The following is an 18,500-nucleotide window of genomic DNA, read 5'->3' as shown; positions in this document are numbered from 1 at the left end:
AATCCAATTATAAAATGGGCAGAGGACCTGAACAGACATTTCTCCAGAGGAAATATAGATGGCCAACAGACATATGAAAAGATAATCAAAGTCACTAATCATCAGAAAAATATAAATTAAAACCATAAGACATCACCTCATACCTGTTAGAATGGCTATCATCAATAAATCAAAAAACAAGTGCTGGTGAGGATGTGGAGAAAAGGAAACCCTTGTACACTGTTGGTGGGATTACAAATTAGAGCAGCCACTATGGAAAACAGTTGGGAGGGTCCACAAAAAATTAAAAATAGAACTACCTTAGGACCCAGCAATTCCACTGCTAGGTATTTATCCAAAAAATCCAAAATACTAATTTGAAAGATATATGCACCCCTACATTCACTGTAGCGCTACTGACGATTGCCAAGATACGGAAGCAATCTAAGTTCCCATCAATAGACAATTGGGTAAAGAAAATGTGGCATTTATATACAATGAACTATTACTTGGCCATTAAAAAAAATAATAAAATCTTACTATTTGTAGCAACATGGATGGACCTAGAGGGTATTATGCTAAGTAAAGTAAGACAGAGAAAGAAAATACCATATGATCACTAATATGTGAAATCCTAAGAACAAAATAAATAAAACAGAAACAGACTCATAGATAACTGAGAACAAACTGATGGTTGCCAGATGGGAATGGGGTTGAGTTGCTGGGTAAATAAGTTAAAGGCATTTATAAGTACAAATTGGTAGTTACAAAATAGTCACGGGGATGTGAAGTACAGCCTAGGGAATATAGTTATTACAGTATACTCTAATAACTCTTTATAGTGCCAGGTGGGTACTAATCAGGGGCGATTACTCTGTAAATTATCTGAATGTCTAACCACTATGCTGTATACCTGAAACTAATATAAACTACTACTCAATGTCAACTGTAATTGAAAAAATTTTAAATTATTCGGGTTATAATTATTTTAAAAATGTATGCTTTTTATTTGCTTAAGGCACGAACAGCATCTCAAGAAAACAGAGCAGTTAAGAGAAAATAATAATGCTTCAATCAGAAGTCAAGTGGGACTCAGAATTATAGGTCTGGAACCTGAACTCTCCAAATGAGACTTCTCAAGGAGATTCTAATAAGCTAAAATTGGAAAAAAATATAACAACTCTATGTAGAAGAATTAAAAGTTAGAAAGTCACCGACAAATAAACTAAAACAAGGCTAATGAAAGGCTAGCAGAGACCAGTACCAAACTTCTTGTGAAGAGCAGAACAGATCTTTACCCAGCACCTTATTATGAAGTGGATCCTGGAGCCTTGTGTTGGAAATCTTGGTAACAGGTCAGTACTCAAGAGAAATCTTGCTCCAAGAGAAAATTTGGTTATTCCTACCTCAACTGTAGACTTCAAATAATAGCATGGAGACTTAATTGACCAAGATGCAGCAGGAGTTACAAAAAAATATAACTAGAGAACTGAAAGAAGCTGCTGCTGAATTTGAAGCTGAATCCTACAGACCTCCTCTAGGATCTATTCATGAGTCATATTTATATCAAATATAAATATGACTGCTATGAGGACCAAAAGGGAAGCTTCCTAACAAAGCCATAAGTGAGCTGCGCCCCGGCCTGTCAGACCTTATCCTGCACCATTTTCCATGTTGCACATTGCATTCTAGCCACACTGACAGCAGGTAGAGCTTGTTTCTACTGCAGGGCTTTGCACAAGCTGCCTTTTCTGCGTGGAATGCTCTTCCTTTAACCTCTGTGTCTGGCTCCTTCTGGTTATTCAGATCTCAGCCTAATACTGTGAGATTCATTGTACTCAGTGAGAACCTCTCAGACTACCCAATCTAGTTACTCTCCAGTGAGTCACCTCATGTGAATTCTCTTCAAGGCACTTATCAGCATGTGAGCAGGGACAATTACTATATTATTCTAGGTTGGCGCCTCAGTGCCCTGAACTGTCCATGTCACACTGAATGCTCAGTACATATCTGTTAAGTGAATAGCTAAAGGTAAAAACACTCTGGAAAAAATAAGGTACTATATGAAATAAAAAATGCATAAAACCTTCCTTGCTTTTACCTAGTGATTTCTCCTAGAAATGACAGCATTGTTACAGTGATTACGCTAAGAGCCTATATCATGTAAATGAAAATCTCCTTTTCATTAAATGAGACTGGAATGAAGTCTGATTCATTCACTGTTCGCATCTCTCCTTTATATATCATGGTAATAGTCTCCATTCACATTAGTTTAATTTCATCCATTTCCCTTGAGAAAGTGAAGAGCTTAAAAAAGAAAAGCTGCCACTAAGGTCATAATATAAGATACTAATGTTGGTTTGCTAACAGAGCCTTGGCCAAGGATGGCCAGATGGTCTGGAGGCTGGCTTGGCGAAGCTGCCTGAGACACAGGGAGGCTGCAGGTCAGCAGCTGGGAGAACATACTGCATTAGACTACAAACTGAGAACTGTCCGAGGTTTCTTTTTCCATAAAACCAAAACTTAATAATGGTTATTGGTTTGGTTGTGACTCCCAGTTAAGCATGACAGAAACTGGTTTTAAATTCCACGTTACAGGTTCCAAAAGGTCAGTTTACACAATTTTAGTGACTTATCAGAAGAAGAACACAGTTGTTTTCTTTAATCTATTTACCTCTTCCTACTAGGAAGGTTAAATGGACTCTCCTACCAGTATCAGGTCAGGGCTAACTATGGTCCCCTCATAGTGATGCCTTTTTAGGAACTACCTCTGACTCATTTCCTTAGTCAAAAACATACCACAAAGGGGAAAGGTGCACAAAGTGAGAGTCTCCATGAACTTGCCCAGTGTGCAGAATCAACAGAGCAATGGCCCCATCTGCTGATTCTGGCTAAAATGGCAAAAAAGTTCGGATATGTAGCGAGTAAGGGATCCTGCCTTGAGTACCTTTCTCAGTGCCAAGTGATCCACAGCACTATTAAGAAAAGTCTGTCTTTAGGCACAAAGTGATATAAGGAGTGTATAAATATTTTCTCTCATGTTCCATGTCTTCATTCTTGCTTATTTATTTTTAGTTTTAAATTAGCTGTACTGCTCCAGAAGCGACCAGGGGTGCAATGGTTTTATATCGAATCAAGTGCTGTGAGCCTTCCTCCAAGTCAATCACATAGTCTCTGAAAAGGAAGAAGAAAACATATCTGCAGAGTTTAGCTGGTGCTCTATCCAGAGGAATTATTTCTCACTGTCAAAGACACATACATCACTCACCTCTGTTCGTCTGTTTCTGGTTCTACCATTATGTTTTCTTGTCGTTCTTTCACTCTCAGAAACACATATGAATCTAGATCCGGTTTGGGAACTGCCAGAAAACCAATAATATAATCAGAAGATGCTCAGTTAATGAGATCAATATGGGAAAGGTCACTATAATTAATTATAGTGAGCATTGGGGGACCTGATGTAAAAGTATTTTGGGAGTAGGGTGATTTGAGGAGAGATACAGCTCCTCCTAGAAAGAACACATTTCCTACCCATGGTTTCACATAGCAACCACTCTTTCAACAAACGATGAGTATTTCTGACATGCAGGGAATTCTGCTACACACTGTGGAGGATACAAACAGAACACATAGTCTCTGGTAACAACAGCATTTGATGAAGCTTTACCTGAGTGGCACATTCACTCAATGATGTGGGGAGAAAGAAGTCAATGTAAGCTTTGAAGAAAAGGGTAGGACTTAAAGAGAAAAGAGTGAACCTGAGAGGTAATGGCAAGGGCCACGTAGAATATGCATGACGTTTTGGGAGGACAGAGTATATAAATCTGGTTAGATATTTTTACATAAAGGAGTAGGAAAAGAAAGTACAGTAAGTTCTCACTTAATGTTGTTGATAAATGCTGCGATTTCAAGTGAAATGGTGTATAACTAAACCAATTTTAACATATGCTAATTGATGTAAACAAGAGTTAAGGTCCTTTGGTAGCTCATCGTTATAATGAAAAAAAGCTGAACAAAACCATGTTATTCAAGGACCTGCTGTATTCGAAAGATCGGGTCCTATGGTAATAGTCTTGAGTGTTAGACTAAGGAAAGCAGGTTTTACCTGTAAGTCCCTCACTCATCAGCCCCAGGTTAGATCGCTGCTGCCAACCCTCCTCTTTTATCATTGGCCAACACTTCAAGGGAGTGCCCCAAGCGGGGCTGCTCCTCAATAGCTCTTCACTTCCTGGCACTCCACTTGTACCTGGAGGACTCTATCAACTGCAGGGTCCAAAGAAGCTCCTGGATAGCTCTCAGTTCTAAGAGCCCAGCTCAGATTTCATATTGCCCTTGATTCCCTCATCTGTAGGAATGGGTTCTGGATAACTAGCTCCGAAGGTCTAAGGAGGGTCCCTGGGCTGCTCCACGGTTTTGGGCCTCTCAAAGAGACTCTAACTTCAGGGTCAGTTGACCCCACTGGGCAGGTACAGATCCCAGGAAACTCAGCTTAGATTTCAACATGTCTCTCCCACCCTGCCATTGGGTCTATAGGGCTACAGAGGCCAGAAGGGGTTTCACACATTTGGACTAAGCAAGACTCAGATTTCACCAGGGCAGGCTAATCTTCCCCTCCTCAAAACATACCTCCCCCAGCAGCTTCCAATTCCAGGAGCTGGATCTAGTCCTTGAACGGGATCCAGGACAAGCGATATGTGAGTGTTTTAGGAGGGATCCACCAATGTTTAGGAACTCTGGAACAATGGCTTAGGTCCAGTTTCAGGAATTTGGATGCATGCCCATCAGTAGTTCTGTGGGTGCTTTAATCAACTGGATGCAATAGCAGTGGACAATGATTAGGCATATGGTCCTTGCTCTGCCCCTAAGATGCAGACAAAACTGGCTGAACTGGACATGGATTGGGCCTTCTGTTTCCATCAGGAAGGTTCACCAAGATGACTAATTCAGAGTTCCACAAATCTGGTATAGGTCTGGCTTGCTCCTGGTGTTATAGGCTTCACTGTGTCCTAGCCCCCCACACCCCAGATTCATATGCTGAAGCCCTAACTCCTAGTATTTCAGAATGTATTTGGAGATAGGACCTTTACAAAGGTAATTAAGTTAAAATGATGTTGTTAGGGTAGGGGCTAATCTAATCTGACTGGTGTCCTTGTAAGAAAAGATGCTGAGGGGCTTGTGTGCAGAGGGACAACCATGTGAAAAGGCAGCAAGAGAGTGGCCATCTGCAAGCCAAGGAGAGGCACTGGAGGAAACCAACACTCCAGCACCTTGATCACAGACTTCTGGCCTCCAGATCTATGGAAAAATAAATGTCTTGTTTGAGCCCCCTAGGATATAGTAGTTTGTTAGGGCAGCCTGAGCTGACTAAGATCCCTGGTGAACCATGCCTCCGCCACCCTGTTCTAGTTCTTCCACCCACCACATGGGTCGCAGTGCAGACCCTAGCACAGGCTGTGGAGAAAAATGAACTCTCAGGGTTCAGTTGTACTTGAACTTGTGACTTCAGCACACTAAGCTTAGCTTATGAACAGGGTGGATTCCAGTCCCTGGAGCATTGATAGAATTAGTCAGGCAATTTTGCCTGATAAGGTCCTGCTTAGATATGGTAAGCTATGAAAGATTGAGGCATATGGACTTTAACTTACATGCTAGGGATCCCTAGTTAGTGGATCTAAGGTTAGGAGTTACTAACATAACTCCTCCCTCCTCTCAGCTCAGCAGAATTATGATGGGACTCTGGGAAGAGGGTGAGAGGTGGAAGGACTGGCCATGCTTCTCTTCTCTTACCCGCCTTCTCTTTCAACCTCGAATACTCTCAGTCCTGCTCCCCCTCCTCCATAATGAGAGAAACTCCTTACAACAAAAAGGTGAGGAGCCATTACTATTTGTTACAAGGAATCATTGAAGGTTTCCGTAGCCTCCTGTTCAAGTCCTTTTTGGTAGCTAGACAGTCCCTGCTCAGTTTGGAATTTGCGAAGAAAAGACTGCTGGCTCTTTGAGGGCAGAGACTAGCGAGAAGAGCCTGGTACTATGCAGATGCCCCATAGATAGCAGCTGAAGGAACGAATGACTGAATACAGGAATAAGTCTAATATACAATGGCAGTCACAACAATTTCAGCCAGACCTGAAGAATCTATGGGTATCTTTGTACCTACTTTTAATAATTTTTTGTTTTTAATTTCTTTCTGCTTATCTACATGCTTATTTTTCCATGTTTGAGAGGGAATGAGTAAAGAAAAAGATCTTTTTTAAAGCACTTGAAGAAAGTTGGGATGTAAACTATAGCCCCTTGGGATATCTGAAAAAAGAATGTTCTGCTTACCTGACCTCAAGAGGTCCACCTTCTGTAAGTTCGGTGGCATATGCCTTAAGGCAACATTCTTTAGATAGGTCTCTGTGTTAGCCATGTACCTGAAATATACAAATTCAAATCATTGTAACAACATGGCTGGTAGGGGCCATCAGGACTATCACACAGACAGCACTGGCTCTGAGATCAGCTTCATGAACCACCAAAGCTCATGCTCGTGAGCCAGGGAATGGAAGGCAGTTCCCACACTTACTGCTTACTCACTCTTTGGCAAAGGCAAACTCTTCTGGAGAAAGGCTAGAAGGCTCCCCCTCATGGTGTGTTTTCTCCTTTTCAAGGATATGAGGAAAAAACTTCTCTATCTGTGAGGATAAATAAAAATCACAATGAAATCATCTTTCAAGATTCAAATGTCAAACATAATAGTTTTCTGAAAACTATTGAGGTAGAGGTTAATATAGCAATTGACTTCAAAAATGGCAAGTCTTCGTGGTCAAGACTATTTTTAATAATAACCTTCTTCAAGAAGGCAAGTTTCAAAGAATTCAGGGGAAAATTAAGGGCTCTAAAAAGGAGGTTAGTTTAAAAAGGATGAGGCATTCATAAAAAATAATCTAAAAATACAATTGTAAATGATATTTAAGAGGAAGAGAAGGGAATATTATTTAATATATTTATGTAATTGTACAGTGTTTTTCTATGAGATGAAACATAAAAAAGCTGGAAAGACACATACAGAAATCAGAAGCAGACAGAATAGTGACATTTAATTATATGAATGTAACTAGCAAGGATAAAGTCCACAATGAGATGAGGCTTAGAAAAATGCTAAAAATTATCAGAGGGAGGAGAGGGAAAGCAACAAAAAGGTATGTGGTCAGGTACCTGGAAGGGATCGCTGCTCTGTTGTTTGAAGACAAGGGCTATGGTTATCTCTGTCAAGGAAATGCTCCTTGTAAGCAGGGAAATGACAATGGTAAGAAGGAACTGAAGGCCAAGATAAAGGAACACTCAACTATTTAAAGGAACTTGTCTTCTGGCTTGGATCAATGATAGTCCAGATAAATTAAATTAACATTTGTATGGAGTTTAAGTGTATGAAGCACTTTCTCCTGCTACATGTAAATTGCTACTACTACTACTAAATCACTTAGTGAACTCAAAATATATGTAGTTTCATAATTTCAGAAAAATTAGCTCAAAAGAGGTGTGAAAGATTAGGGATAGGTAAATTTCTCAATTTCAAAAATACACAAAGTGGGAAATTCAATACTGATTAGTACTCTTAACACTGAATAGATAATTTAAAAGATGATTTGTGAACTCAAAGAAAAGTAAATTGTTAATACGAAGAGGATTTACCCAAACAACAACAAAAAAGTATGTGGCCTAATAGTTGAGGGTGGGTAGAAAGGCATATTGTTTGTTTCAATACAATATATTTTCCAAAACATTGATAGTGTCTTTATAACACCTTTGAGGTCAAACCGTAAACCTGGGGCTGGGTTATAATATAGACTGGGTGACTCATAAACAGTTGAAAAAAAGAATACTGATTTGATGGATGGATGTCAATCCATAGGGAAGTCTCTGGTAGAATATTCAATTATTGCCCTAGTCTTATTAACAAGTCAGATAAGACCTTTGATGATGACATCCTTGTTAAACTTGCTGATGACATAAAGTGTTAGGAGATAGCTAATAGGTTAGATGACAAGATCAGGATCCAGAGACCAGGGAAATGGCTCAATTTAATAAAATGAAGTTTAAGAGGGATAAGTATCAAGTCCTACACATAGGGGATAAAACCCAGCAATATATATACAGGATGGTGAGAGGATGGGGTAATAGTAACTTAAATAGTTCAGATAAAGTTAGATTAACAGTGAGGGCTGAATGAGTTAGTGTGAGGTCTCTGTCAGATACACTAATGTGATATTAGGTGGCATTACTACTATTTTAATATCTAGAATAAGGGCAGTGACCGTCCTGTTTTCCACAAACATGACCAAACCACAACTGGAATACTGTACTGGGTTGAGGTGGTATAATTAAAGGAGGATACTGATAAACCAGAATCTTTGTAGGGAGGAGACCAGGAGTGTAAATGAAAATAAAGTGTTTAGCTGAGAGGACTTCAATGAGACTCATGAGCTGTCTTCAGATATTCAGATATGAGAATTCACATAGAAGACTGTATTTGTTTTGTAATAACTAAGGGGACAAGTGAAATCAAATGAGAAGAAACTTCAAGGAGGTAAGAACTTTCTGGGGTTAAAATAGATATCATACAAAATAAAAATGCTTGCAATTTCATTTTTATAAGTTAAGATAGCTGGCCACAGAGCTACAGCTGAATGTCAAGTCAGCACTGCCATGCTGAAACTCCAGGGGGCACCACTCATGTAGCAAATAAACAGACAAAAAATGTGTCCCCAGAGGTGTGCATCACACGTTTCATCTATGCTCCTCCAGAACGATCTCTCGCCCTCCTTACTCTTTAGCTACTCTGATACTGGGCCTCAGTAGCATCTTCAGGCCATGGGCCCTCCCAAGCCCGAGCCCAGTTTCTCCCCAAGGCACTCGCACTATATTACAGACTGCACTGCCTTAATGCCACGTCAAACCTTCATGAGTCGACACCGCAAGTAGCTACTCAGGACATAGCGGATCCTCTCCATCTCCATTCGATGGATACTGACCTTCAGGTCCCCCTTCTTTGCTCTCCTGAGATTTTCTTCCTATTAAAAGAGAAAATGAAGTTTATAAAAAGCATGATATTCAAAGACTAAGAACTTTTTTTTGCTTAATCTGTACACGGCCAACAAGGACCATCATCACTGGCAATGCTCAGGACGCAAACACTACATTTCTGTCAAAGGGACAAAATACTCATTATATGAGTTCTCATTTTCCTTTAATTTCATAATTACACAAATATATGACTACAGTCTCATTATAAAAAGTTCAAACAAAACTCATTTATAAGCATACCTCGACTATGTTGCAGGTTTTGTTCCAGACCACCACAAGTAAAAGTAGTGGTGGAGGGTTTTGCCTTCAATTTGTAAAAAACGCAACATCTGTGAAGCACAATAAATTAAAGCATAATAAAAGGAAGTATGCCTGTGCTTTTAGAAAATGACCATTTAAATATAATCTGAATATGATTGGTCAGAAGAGCCTAGAAGAACTCCAACACAATTATAAAGGAGATAATATAGCAGACAGAAGAAATGTCTACAGGGTTTAAAAAGTAGCATTAAAACACCAGTTGAGAAACTGTAAAATATCAATGTTTAAAAGCTACTCTGAGGCTGATAATGCCTAAGACCCAGCTTATCTAAACCAAGGCCCCAAAACTCAAATGTTTATAGGGGCCAAGCAGGTAAAATACATGAGAAAGGTGGGTAGTTGGGGACTGTGGGGAATTGGAAAGCACACAGAAAGGGAATAGCCTTTATTCTGCTCTGGTCCGCTGTTATCATGTAAAAATATGGAGCTGGTGATGATAGGTTTTTAGACTGTTCATGGGAAGTGATATTCAGATATTCACAGGAATTCTCATGCTTTATAAATGTGGATAACTAATTCAACACTAAAAAGAAAAAAAAATGAAACTGGGCTGGGCCAAATGAAACATATTTGCTATCAAACCTCTCACTATACTGACAAACCCTTTTAATGTTCTCTTCCTTTGTAACCTTGGGATGAGCAACTCTTACCATGTGATCTAGCTGTTCCATCACACACTCTACAATTTCAGGCTTGCTTTCCAGCAGGTCAGGGGCAAACTTTTCATTCATCCAGGCCTAAAAAGCAACATATATATATATCACTCACAATGGAGCAAAATAACCCTGCAAGTCAGGACATACCCCATGACAATTACAGCTGTTTCAGTCAAAGAAAACTGCCTACCAGTTGAAAATACAAGTTATATTTAATAGTGGCTTTTCTATTTTGTTTAGTAGTAAAGCTGTGTTTACAAACATATTTGATGAACATTACAAAAAAAATCACTGTTCACTTCAAAAATATGTCAGTTATGATACCTGTTGCTGAGAGTAACACCATCTAGTATTCAAACAGGACTTTTCACTAGGCAGCATTAACATATTTCTACTTGTTCACCTGCTATTTCCCACCAAGGGACACCAGCATCTTTCAATTTTGAGAGTCGAAGTAACACTACATCAATCTATACATCTCTTCATTCCTGAAGCTCAGAGCACTTTACAAATATTTTCATTCACCATTGTAACATTTGAGGGAAAATGGATATAGTTATCCTCATTGCACTGATGAAAAAAAAACCAGATTATTTGCTAACTGCCCTAGAATATAAAGGATCACAATAGAAGTAGATATTTATCTATTAAACAGTTTTGAAATAAGAGGTTAAATTCCTAATATATGACTCAGGCCCAAGTGCTTGGTACATTTCAGAAACTATCAAGGTTTAGAAAATTGAAATATCTACAGGTGACTGAAGAAAACCACATTTATCTTTCAGTTATAGGAAATTTAGTTTTAACAAGAGCTTAGAATTACATGCCAATCAGGCTCAATTAATTCTTTTTGATGTCCCGAGTCTCTGCTTCTCCAATTATCACCACCAACAAGCCACACTATTAAATACTGGGTACTGCTACTTGAATTTTTTCAAGTGCTCAAGCTTCTGTACTAGTGTTACAGAAGTTAACCAGAAAGACAACCTGTATTTTCAAGTAGCATAAGTGAGAAAAGATGAAATTCTCATAGAGAACTTATGAAGCAGTTTTTCTTTTTAACTGATTTTATGAAATATTAATTGGTACAAAAATATTTATAAAATACATATTAACATGAAGAACAGTGATATTAATACCGGTGTATATATAACTTCATTAACAAATATTATCATTAGTTTAAAAGTCCCTATGTCCTTCTCTCCTCAAACGTAATCATTAGCTTGAATTTAGTGTTTAATTTTCGGTACAGTTTCACTACATTTGTTTGTATCTCTATACAGTGCTTCTTAATCTTTTCATGACAGGGCATTCAAAGAAAATGATAGTGTTTATATAGTACACTGGGATAAAATAGAGTAGATTTTTGGGGGGATTTCTCATTTATATTATGAAACTATGATACAAAATAAAACATTAGGGGAAATTTATATTAATATAAAACTTTCAAATACATTTTTTCAAATTTTTTAGTGAGAAACTTGCTTGTATTTAAATCCATGGTCTTTTTTAGATAATCAGGTTCCACGTTTGAATGGCCACATCTGGGTCCTGATCAAAATTTTTAAGGACAATCTGTTCATCACATTGTGGGCTAAACTGTGCCCTCCCCTCCAATCTCCAATTCATAAGTTGAAGTTCTAATTCCTAGTACCTCAGAATGTGACTGTATTTGGAGACAGGGTTTTTAAAGAGATTAAGTTAAAATGAGATCATTAGGTAGGCCCTAATCCAATAGACTGGTGTCATTTTAAGAGGAAATCTGAATGCAGACACACAGAGGGAAGACCATGTGAAGACATAGGGAGAAGACGTTCATCTACAGCCCAAGAAAAGCCTAGGAAGAAACCAAACTGTATCAGTACTTTGATTTCAGACTTCTGGCCTCCAGAGTTGAGAAAATAAATTTGTTCTTTAAGCCACTCGGTCTGATACGCAGCCGTAGTGAACTAATATAATCATTAAACTGAGAAACTATGCACTGTAGGCAATAACTTTTAAATCATTTTTCATAAGCATTGAAGACTATCCTATATGTGCTTGTGGAGCTGTGTTTATCAGTGGCCCTTGGCAGGTCCTCCTTAGGCAATCAATGCCATGCAGCCTGAGTCTGTGTCCTGCTGCAGCAGCTGTCCAGGTGGTGGCAGACCAACTCCTTGACTGCATTCGAGACATTGCAAGAGAGCATCAGGCCCGAGATGTAACTCATGCTCACCCACTGCCAAGCTGAGGCTGTGCTGTCAGACCCTACTATCCTTAGGCTGCCTTCCTGATGTCACCCACAAGAGGCAACCAGCCTGGGCACTCTGGCTGCTCCAGATGGTGGAGGGTAAAATGCATCACGGAGGCATATGCAGCACACCAGTGTGTGCCATGTCACCCAAGCTGGCAAGCTCTGCCTTAAATAACAGTTTTACAAGTGTTTAAACTTTACGTAAATGGTTTTTCAACAACTTAATTTTTGTTGTCCTACGTTACGTTCCTGAGATTAGTTATCCATGCTGTTTCAGGAGTTATCTTCTACTCATTTTATTGCTGTTTGTTTTTCCTATTGTATGTATATGCCATAATTTTTTATATATTCTATTGTTGAAGGATATCTGGGTATTTACAGTTTTAACTATTGCAAGCAATGCTGTGAACATTTTGTGCATGTCTTCTGGAGTACATGTGCACGTTTTTCTCTAGGGTATATACCAGGAAGTAGAATGATTGGACCACAAGATATGTATGCCTTCAACTTGACCAGACAATAACAAATTATTTTCCAAAGCAACTGTACCAATGTACATGCCACCTACCATATACAGGTGTGCAAACTGCTCTACATCCTTGCCAATACTTTACAATGTTCACCTTTTTCATTTCTGCCAATCTGATGGGTAGTATAAAGTGATATCTCACTGGGATTTAAATTTTCATCTTCCTGATTACTAAAAAGGATGAACATCTGTTTGATATGATTCTTGGCCATCCTGGTTTCCACTTCTCGGAGATGCCTATTAAGACTTCATTTTTTTACTGGTCTGTTTGTAAAGTTTATTTGTGTATTATGGATACTTTTGTCAGTTATACATTTGTGAATATTTTCTCCCAGTTTTGTGGCATGTCTTATTAGGGTGTTAAAAGAGTTAATTTTAATGTAGTTAAATGTATCAGTTTGGTCTTCCATGCTTTGTGGTTTAAATTTTCATTTAATGAATCCCTTTCTAATAAAAACAGGGGTTCTTAAACTAGCGTTCCCAGGTAGGCAGGTTTCGGGGTATTTGTGAAACTCCTGAAATTATATGAAAAATTCTGCATGGGTGGTATTATTATTTGCTGAAGAAGGGCCAGAGTTTTCACCAGATTTTTCAAGAAGGTCTGTGATATAAAAACACATTAAGAATCACTGTTATATAGTAAGGATTATCACATAAGATATAATTTAAAAATTATGTTTCCTTGATTTTGTCACTCATGATGGCATGTATGGTAGGAAAGAATGAAGAACACTAACGTAATTAATGTGAGAAAGTTCTAGAATGGGGCAGTTTAAAGGAGAAGGCAAGAATAAGGCAGCAGGTGTACTGGATTAAGAGCATGTGTTTTGGAGTCAGAGACCTGGTTTATGTCCTGGCTCTGCTGTCATTGTGTGACCACAGGCAAATTACTTTACATCTTTAAGCTCCAGTTTCCTCAACTGTAAAATAGAGATAACAATAATATCTGCCTCATTGGGTTGTTGTAAGGATTATTACTATTCACAGATAACATTCAGTATTTATCATGAGTCAGACTATATGCTAAGTGCTTTATATATATCATCTCATTTAATCTACTCAAAAACTTTGTGAGGTAGCCACTATTATTAACTCCATTTTGCAGTTGAGGAAATACTTGAGACAAGCTATATAACCTGCCTAAGGTCACATAATAGACTAGTGGCATGAAGGGATTTAAATACAGATAGTCTGAATTCCTACCTATTAGGGCTTCATAAGATAATAATTATAAATAACATAGTTACTGGCACACAGGAAATGCTCAAGCCATAGCTATTATGATTAAAAAGAAAGATAGCCTAGAAATAATTTTAGGTAAGGATTGAAAACATAGAGAACAGTTGACAGAAGAAAGTATATAGGAGGAAAAGGAATAAGACCAATTTCTCCGAAAAAAGGTGTTTCAGCCCTTTTTTGTTAACCCAAGTATTCTACAGGGAAACAGATGTTTAAGAGAATGAGGTATAAAACTTCCATGTTTCCACACAACACCTCTGTAGTCCCTGAAAATACAAAGTAGCAAATTCTTGCTCTGTGAACTGTTCTATTAAATGTACTCAAAGCTGTCCCTTCCTGGCCCATTTGAGGATTTTGTGTTTAAGGTGAGGTTTCTAACAGAGGCTGTGCCTGCTACTTCCTATTTCTGTATAGATGGCAAGACCCAGCCCCTCTTCTCTTGAAATAAGCCTTGAATCTCATTTCCTCATGTCCTGATTCCTGACATTTGCACAGTTGGACTAAATTAAAAGGCTAAGATTGGATTCTATTAGAGATGCCTACCTGCTCCAGCCTTTCAATGAGTTCTGCAGGAGTTAGGACCACTTCCTCACTACCCCCATCAGAGTCATGTCCCATGAGATTCAGTTCCTCTGTCATCTTCTCTGAAACTGGGAACCTATTGAGAATAAAAGAATCCATATCCCTCAGTGTTTTCCATTTCTTGGCAAGAATAGGAAACTACGTGTCTACAACTGGGTTGTAGAGGCTCACAGGCAGTGGGCTAGAGAATTCACAGTCTTGATTTTTTTAAAATTAAGTTTCTTGGGGTAACATTGGTTAATACAATTATATAATTTGCAGGTGTACATTATAATTTGACATCTATATATTCTATTGTGTGATTACTACCCAAAGTCCAGTTTCCTTCAGCTACCATATATCTGATTCCCTTTACCAACTTCATCTTCCCCCTACCCCCTTATATTTGAGGCTTGATTTTTCAATTCTTTGCCTCTTCCTTAACCCTTAGATCAGGTATCAGTTAATCAAAGAGCTCATCCCTTATGTTTCCACGTACACCTTGAATTGAGCACCTATCACACCACACCATGTAATAATTGTCTTCCGGATTGAAGTCCTCTCCTCAGGACCTTTGTTCACTTCAGTTCAAATATGAATCACTCATCTGCTCTGTGCCTGCTACTTTTAAGTACATGTGACATAATTACCTGTGTAGTCCCTGAGCATAGCACAGTGCTTAACTCATAGCAGGCACTTAAAATTGTTTGGAAAACTAATCAATGCCTAATTTCCTAGAATCGCAAGACTCAGCAACATCAGACTAGTCAGTGATCCTTAAGGAGTAAGAAGGAAGGTCCCTGGAGCCACAAGAAAACTGAGAACGTATTCCTCTCGCTCCTCTCTTCTCTCGTGCCACGAGCAGAGTGGCTGTTCCCTCCCCTCTCTCACACACACACACACACACACACACACACACACACACACAGAGGCCCCGTTCGGATGCTCACCTGGGCACGCGGGAGGCAGGGAGGCACTGTGAGGTAGCAGACGGTTAGGACGGGAAGCTCGTGGGGAAGCAGCTCCCGCTCTCTCTCAACGAGAACCTGAGAGCGTTAACGGTATTTTCCAGGCCTCTCGGGGACTTAACCGACCCTCCACTTCTCAGCTCCCGCGCTCCTCTTAGAAACGTTCCGCCTAAGCACAACGTCACTGCGCACGGGCAACGCTGACCAATTACGACCCGGCGCCCCACCCCGCTCTAAGGGGCGGGGACTCGCGTCACTGCGGCTTGTTTTCCCAGTGGGTCCGGTTTAGCCCCGCCCACCTCGACCTGCCGCTCTTGTGCGCGGTTCCGGCGAACACCACCCGCGGACCGTCGGGAGGGGGCGCCCCGTCATCGTGCCTGAGAAGACGCGGCGGTGTCTGCCTCCTGGCCACCAGGCATAATCTCTTGAGTATCGCGTGGCCAGTAGGGGGGCCCACAGAGAAATGGGACCTGTTAAAATCAGGCTACTTCGTCTCCTGGGTCATCTTCTTCAGCCTTCTGGTTCCTTCATCTTTGCCAGAGCTTCAGCTGTGGCCACTACTTCCAGATCTAAAAACCTTTAGGCTCGTGGTTCTTAAAGCCTAGCACCGGACCACCAACAACAGAGTTGGCTGAGAATTCGTGAGAAATGCAGATTTTCAGGGCCACCAACATCTGCTGAATCAAAAACTCTGAGGGTGGTTCAACAGACTCTTCAGGTGAGTCTGAAACAGGTGAGGTTGGAGAACCACTGCTTTCAGCAATGCTTCCATCTCAGCCGCTTGCCTCTAGGTTGTTGTGATATTTACTGCTTGTGCCTTCAATCTATAATATAGGGCAAAAGTATATACTATATATTTTTGTGTATATGATGTCAGTTTTTCTTCTCTTAATCACTGATGCTTTTTTTCCCTGCTCTGCTTTCTGTGCAAAGTGTCACTTCTGGCTCCCCTAGAAATGTGTTATCCCTATCAGTCCGAAGCCTTTTCTTTGTGGTGTTCCCTATGCCATATTGATTGATTAGAAAAAGAAGTTTGGCTAATTGACAGGTTGATAGTACCTGCCTGATTGCAATCATGTTATAAAAATAATTACAGTAGAATATACTGAGTGAGAGAGTAGGCATATTTACAAAGGGCTATTGCAGCTGGGGGACATCAAAGAGGGATTCCAAAAGGAAGGCCCATTTGAGCTGTGTCTTGCAGAATGAGTTTTGTTAATGACAAATGGTCTTTTCAAGGTGTATTTCAACTCTGTGTTTCAGTGTTTTGGTAATCTAGTGGTTTTTAGTTGTGGCAGATATCTTTTCCAAAGATAGCTGTTCTGATGTAGACCTCATCTCAGTGCCCTTACAATACAATGCAGACACTTTTCCATTGAGGTAGAGTCTATATTCTTGCCTCTTAAATCTAGGAAGACCTTTGTAACTGCCTCGACCAAGGGAATGTGGCAGAAGTGTTGCTTTTTGAGTTCCAGAGCTAAGTCATAGAAGGAGGTGCAGTTTCTACCTTACTTTCTTGAGCCATGTCCTATGGGAGCGATGAACTGATATGTGAGAAGTTTGGCTAATCTGCAGCTGCCATGCCAAAGGGTCCATGTAGAAATAGAGAGTGATGTCTAAGGAGCCTCAGCAGCTCCATATGTTCTGTCCTCCAAATGTCTGAAGCCTTCAGATGATTCTAGTTCTCAGACTTTAAGCAATCAACCAGCTGTCCCTGCAGAACTCTGCCCAGAATGCAGATTTGTGAGCACAATATTGTTGTTTTAAACCCCTAAGATTGGAGATGGTTTATTATGCAACATTAAGTGACTGGAACATTAGTATGTGAGCACAGTTTATTCATCTATAATTCTCATTACTACATAGCTTTTCAATGGTCTTTATTAATATTCTTTATGTATTGTAGATTTGAGTCCAAGCACCAATAACTTCTCCATACAAGTATTAATCACTTAGTTCCCTTACTCAGAGACTCCTTCTCCAGTGCCAGCTTCCTTCTCCAGTCTCCCACTACAACTTTTTTAAGAAGGTGGAGGCCAGCTACTGCTTCCTTACTTAACAGAGGTGTGACCTTATACAAGTCACTTCTCTGGTCTTTGGTTGCACTGTCTGTTAAATGAGAATAGTATATGTGTTCCTATAGGGAAAAAGGCTAGATCAAAAATTGTGTTGGTGGGAGGTCCCCCTTTCACTTCTAAGATCATCGATTCAAACTAACACTCATCAGATAAAACCACTTTACAATAAAATGAGTTGGCAGAGAAAGGTTTCTGCTAGGTAAGGAAAGAGAATTTGAGGAGATAGCCAAAAAGAATATATAGAGCTACCTGGGGAAGGAAGCTCAGACTTTTGGTGAAACTGGTGAAATGACACTGTTAAGTTCGGGAAGGTAGGAGAAAAGACAGGTTATAAGTTACATTATACAGAATGAAGAGAAAAATCAGGAGTACGTCATTGATGTGTACCCACTATCAAGAAGTTTTAAAAAATAATTACATAGCAAAAAAATTGGAATGCTGTTTATTAAAATAATCACATAGAAAAGAGAATTACATAGGTTATGATAGCAAGAAGATGAATTTTGATGGTGATAAATGAAACTGCAGGAAAGAATTTGTAGGCAAGTTGTAATGATTAAAAGAGCAAAATGAGCATGCTAACATGAATTCAGGCAAGTGAAACATGAAGCTACAAACAACAAAACTGCCCAAGGTTGAAGAGGATACAGAAAATAGGACCCTATACAATAAAGAAAGTGAAAAGTCAATGCAATTTCCAGATATTTCTCAATGAGGAAATTAGTTGCAGTTAAAGATGCAGCAAATAGAAACAGCCAAAATATTTGTGGATAACTGTGGAAATATACATTAACATGAATGAACCTATTTTTTTTTCAATCACCAAGGATAAAATATAAAACATACATATCCATCAATATGGTGAACCTT

The 18,500-nt window shown here is 39.4% G+C and overlaps 1 protein-coding gene across 3 annotated transcripts; it reads right to left on the bottom strand.

Annotated features, from left to right (window-relative positions):
- Positions 1-2,194: 2,194 nt before the first annotated feature.
- Positions 2,195-15,715, bottom strand: GINS4 (GINS complex subunit 4). Of its 3 annotated transcripts, none has more exons than XM_016127451.2 (8): positions 15,535-15,715; positions 14,567-14,681; positions 10,017-10,103; positions 8,919-9,032; positions 6,556-6,653; positions 6,304-6,392; positions 3,248-3,338; positions 2,195-3,153 (listed from the first exon to the last, which is right to left on the bottom strand). In XM_016127451.2, exons 2-8 carry the CDS (start codon positions 14,660-14,662, stop codon positions 3,057-3,059), a joined length of 672 nt encoding a protein of 223 aa, XP_015982937.1. In that variant the 5' UTR covers positions 14,663-14,681; positions 15,535-15,715; the 3' UTR covers positions 2,195-3,056. The 3 variants fall into 3 exon arrangements, with proteins under 3 accessions (XP_015982937.1, XP_036084639.1, XP_015982938.1); XM_036228746.1 differs by having other exon boundaries at positions 8,994-9,032; XM_016127452.2 differs by lacking the exon at positions 14,567-14,681.
- Between the last annotated feature and the right edge of the window lie 2,785 nt (positions 15,716-18,500).

Source organism: Rousettus aegyptiacus, unplaced genomic scaffold, assembly GCF_014176215.1.
Source record: "Rousettus aegyptiacus isolate mRouAeg1 unplaced genomic scaffold, mRouAeg1.p scaffold_m13_p_11, whole genome shotgun sequence".
Classification (NCBI taxonomy): Eukaryota; Metazoa; Chordata; class Mammalia; order Chiroptera; family Pteropodidae; genus Rousettus; species Rousettus aegyptiacus.
The sequence above is the reverse complement of the archived record's forward strand: the minus strand, read 5'-3'. Positions and strand labels throughout refer to the sequence as shown.

Bases quoted from the DNA above. Each gene is read 5' to 3' on its own strand.
- GINS4 (XM_016127451.2), bottom strand. From the start codon at position 14,662: ATGACAGAGGAACTGAATCTCATGGGACATGACTCTGATGGGGGTAGT. The intron at 6,393-6,555 runs GTGAGTAAGCAG...TGTATATTTCAG, and splicing joins GAGTTTGCCTTTGCCAAAGA to GTACATGGCTAACACAGAGA. The intron at 3,339-6,303 runs GTAAGCAGAACA...GTTTTCTGGCAG, and splicing joins GGTGGACCTCTTGAGGTCAG to TTCCCAAACCGGATCTAGAT.